This window comes from Platalea leucorodia (genome assembly GCF_965183815.1).
Source record: "Platalea leucorodia genome assembly, contig: HAP1_HAP1_SCAFFOLD_46, whole genome shotgun sequence".
NCBI lineage: Eukaryota > Metazoa > Chordata > Aves > Pelecaniformes > Threskiornithidae > Platalea > Platalea leucorodia.
The window spans coordinates 669,320-672,093 of NW_028121454.1; the positions used below are offsets into that span (position 1 = coordinate 669,320).

At 52.5% G+C, this 2,774-nt stretch overlaps 1 protein-coding gene across 1 annotated transcript; it reads left to right on the top strand.

Moving 5' to 3' along the window:
• Window positions 1-807: 807 nt before the first annotated feature.
• Window positions 808-1,731, top strand: LOC309603295 (olfactory receptor 14A16-like; the record flags this gene model as incomplete). Its single annotated transcript, XM_082338177.1, has 1 exon — window positions 808-1,731. One exon carries the CDS (start codon window positions 808-810, stop codon window positions 1,729-1,731), a length of 924 nt encoding a protein of 307 aa, XP_082194303.1.
• Window positions 1,732-2,774: the final 1,043 nt, after the last annotated feature.

Sequence of the window (2,774 nt, forward strand, 5' to 3'; positions counted from 1 at the left end):
TGCGCTGAAAGACAAGCAGGCAGGGAAGAAGACCGGCCTGGCTGAACAGAGAGCTTTGGCTGGAACTCAGGAAAAAAAGGAGAGTTTACCACCTTTGGAAGAAGGGGCAGGCAACTCAGGAGGACTACAAGGATGTTGTGAGGTTGTGCAGGGAGAAAATTAGAAAGGCAAAGGCCCAGCTAGAACTTAAACTGGCCACTGCAGTTAAAGATAACAAAAAAGGTTTTTACAAATATATCAGCGACAAAAGGAGGGCCAGGGAGAACCTCCCTCCTTTGTTGGAGGCAGAGGGAAACATCGCCACAAAGGACGAGGGGAAGGCTGAGGTACTTAATGCCTTCTTTGCCTCAGTCTTTAAGAGTCAGACTGGTCATCCTCAAGGTATTCAGGCCCCTGAGCTGGGAGATGGAGATAGGAAGCAGAATGAAGCCCCAGTTATCGAAGGGGTAACAGTCGCCGACCTGCTCCTCCACCTGAATGCCCACAACTCTATGGGGCCTTTAAGGGACTGATTTGGACTGTGTCTGTCTCGACATCGCTGTTGCATCACCCCCCTCCAGTTCCTGACCTCGACACCAGCTCTGAGGGTCCTGCCCTGGAGGTGTCTTCATAGGAACTAGGTGCCCAAGCTGTGAGGCACCATGTCATTCAGTTGGTAGCGTTGAAAAATTTTCTGAAACATTCCTCATTCAGCTCAGGGAGGGGGATTGCGATGAGAAATGGCGTGGGCTTTACCTCTAAGAAGTCTCCCCTAACTTGTCACTGTCTATTCCTTTTTGGACAGTGCCCAATGCCCAGAGGAAGCAAATGTCCAACGGCAGCTCCATCACCCAGTTCCTCCTCCTGGCATTGGCAGACACGCGGGAGCTGCAGCTCTTGCACTTCTGCCTCTTCCTGGCCATCTACCTGGCTGCCCTCCTGGGCAACAGCCTCATCATCACCGCCATCGCCTGTGACCACCACCTCCACACCCCCATGTACTTCTTCCTCCTCAACCTCTCCCTCCTCGACCTGGCCTCCATCTCCACCACTCTCCCCAAAGCCATGGCCAATGTCCTGTGGGACACCAGGGCCATCTCTTTCTTGCGATGTGCTGCCCAAGTCTTTGTATTTGTCTTTTTCATTTCAGCAGAGTTTTATCTTCTAACCACCATGGCCTATGACCGCTATGTGGCCATCTGCAGACCCCTGCACTACAGGACCCTCCTGGGCAGCAGAGCTTGTGTCCACATGGCAGCAGCTGCCTGGGGCAGTGTGTTTCTCAATGCTGTGCTGCACACTGCTAATACATTTTCCCTACCCCTCTGCCAAGGCAATGTCCTGGACCAGTTCTTCTGTGAAATGCCCCAGATCCTCAAGCTCTCCTCCTCAGATGCCTACCTCAGGGAAGTGGGACTTCTTCTGGTTAGTGCCTGTGTAGTCTTTGGGTGTTTTGTTTTCCTTGTGGTGTCCTATGTGCAGATCTTCAGGGCCGTGCTGAGGATCCCCTCTGAGCAGGGACACCACAAAGCCTTTTCCATGTGCCTCCCTCACCTGGCCGTGGTCTCCCTGTTTCTCAGCACGGCAGTGTTTGCCTACTTGAAGCCGCACTCCTTCTCCTCCCCATCACTGGATCTGGTGGTGGCAGTGCTGTACTCGGTGGTGCCTCCAGCAGTGAACCCCCTCATCTACAGCATGAGGAACCAGGAGCTCAAGGATGCAGTGTGGAAACTGGTGACTGGATGGCTTTAAGCAGCAATAAACTGCCCATCTTCTTCTGTATATCACTCACAGTGTAAAGCACTATAGGCCCAGCCTGACTTTGGTAGTTGGTTTGGTTTGGTTTGGTTTTTAGCTTTTCTTTGATGCAATAATGTTGTCCACAAAGAAATGCCATTACTCATACCATTCCTAAGTCCGTATCTACCTGTCCTGTGTGACTCAGAGAGTGTGTAATGACGAGCTGTGCTCTCTGTGTTTTAAAACAAAATAAACGACCCTGCAGTGACTTGTTTGTCCCAGGTCCTTTACTGAGACCATCTCTGGAGCTGCAGGGGCAGTGCCTGTGTGCAGAGGTGGAGGGGAAGAGAGTCCTGGCACAGCAGCACTGCCAGGCAGCACCAGCACTTGGTCTTTCCGAGCTGCTCACTTTCCTCTTCCACTCGCTCCTTCTGAGCCCTTCTGTTGGTGTAAGGCCTGAGAGCACTGGCAGCTTGATATAGTCCTGGTGTGGGGCAGTTTGTGCCAGCAGGAGGGGACAAGCAGTGGGTGCTTCTGTGACAGAGCTGACGTCCATAACAGCATTGCCATCATGAAGGGGCAGTTGCTGAAGGCTTAGGTCTCACCCACTGTGGACAGCTTCATTGCAAATGCTCCATCACGCTTCCTTGGCTTTCTGGCCTGTCCCTTTCATTGCATGCTATCAAAGGAGGTGGCCTGCAGAGCATCTCCCCTGTGCAGTCAGAAGGGGTTCTGCAAGCATCAGTGACATTGCCCTCGAGAAGAAGGCGGCATTTTTCACCTTTCACAAGGCACAGGGAACATCTCGGGAACATGAATGCACTCGCTGGCACACACACACAGCATGCAACTGGCGTTTTGCCCATCTGTTTGTCTGTCCATCCAGGCTGCAATGGCCTAACTTGAGTAGAAGACTATTGAGGGAGACCACGCCAAGAGCCCTGCTGAAGCTCAGGTAAACGACATCCACTCTTCTTCCCTCATGCACCAACACAGTTACTTCACCACGAAGGCAATCAGGCTGGCGAGGCATGATTTACCCTTGGGGAGTCCAT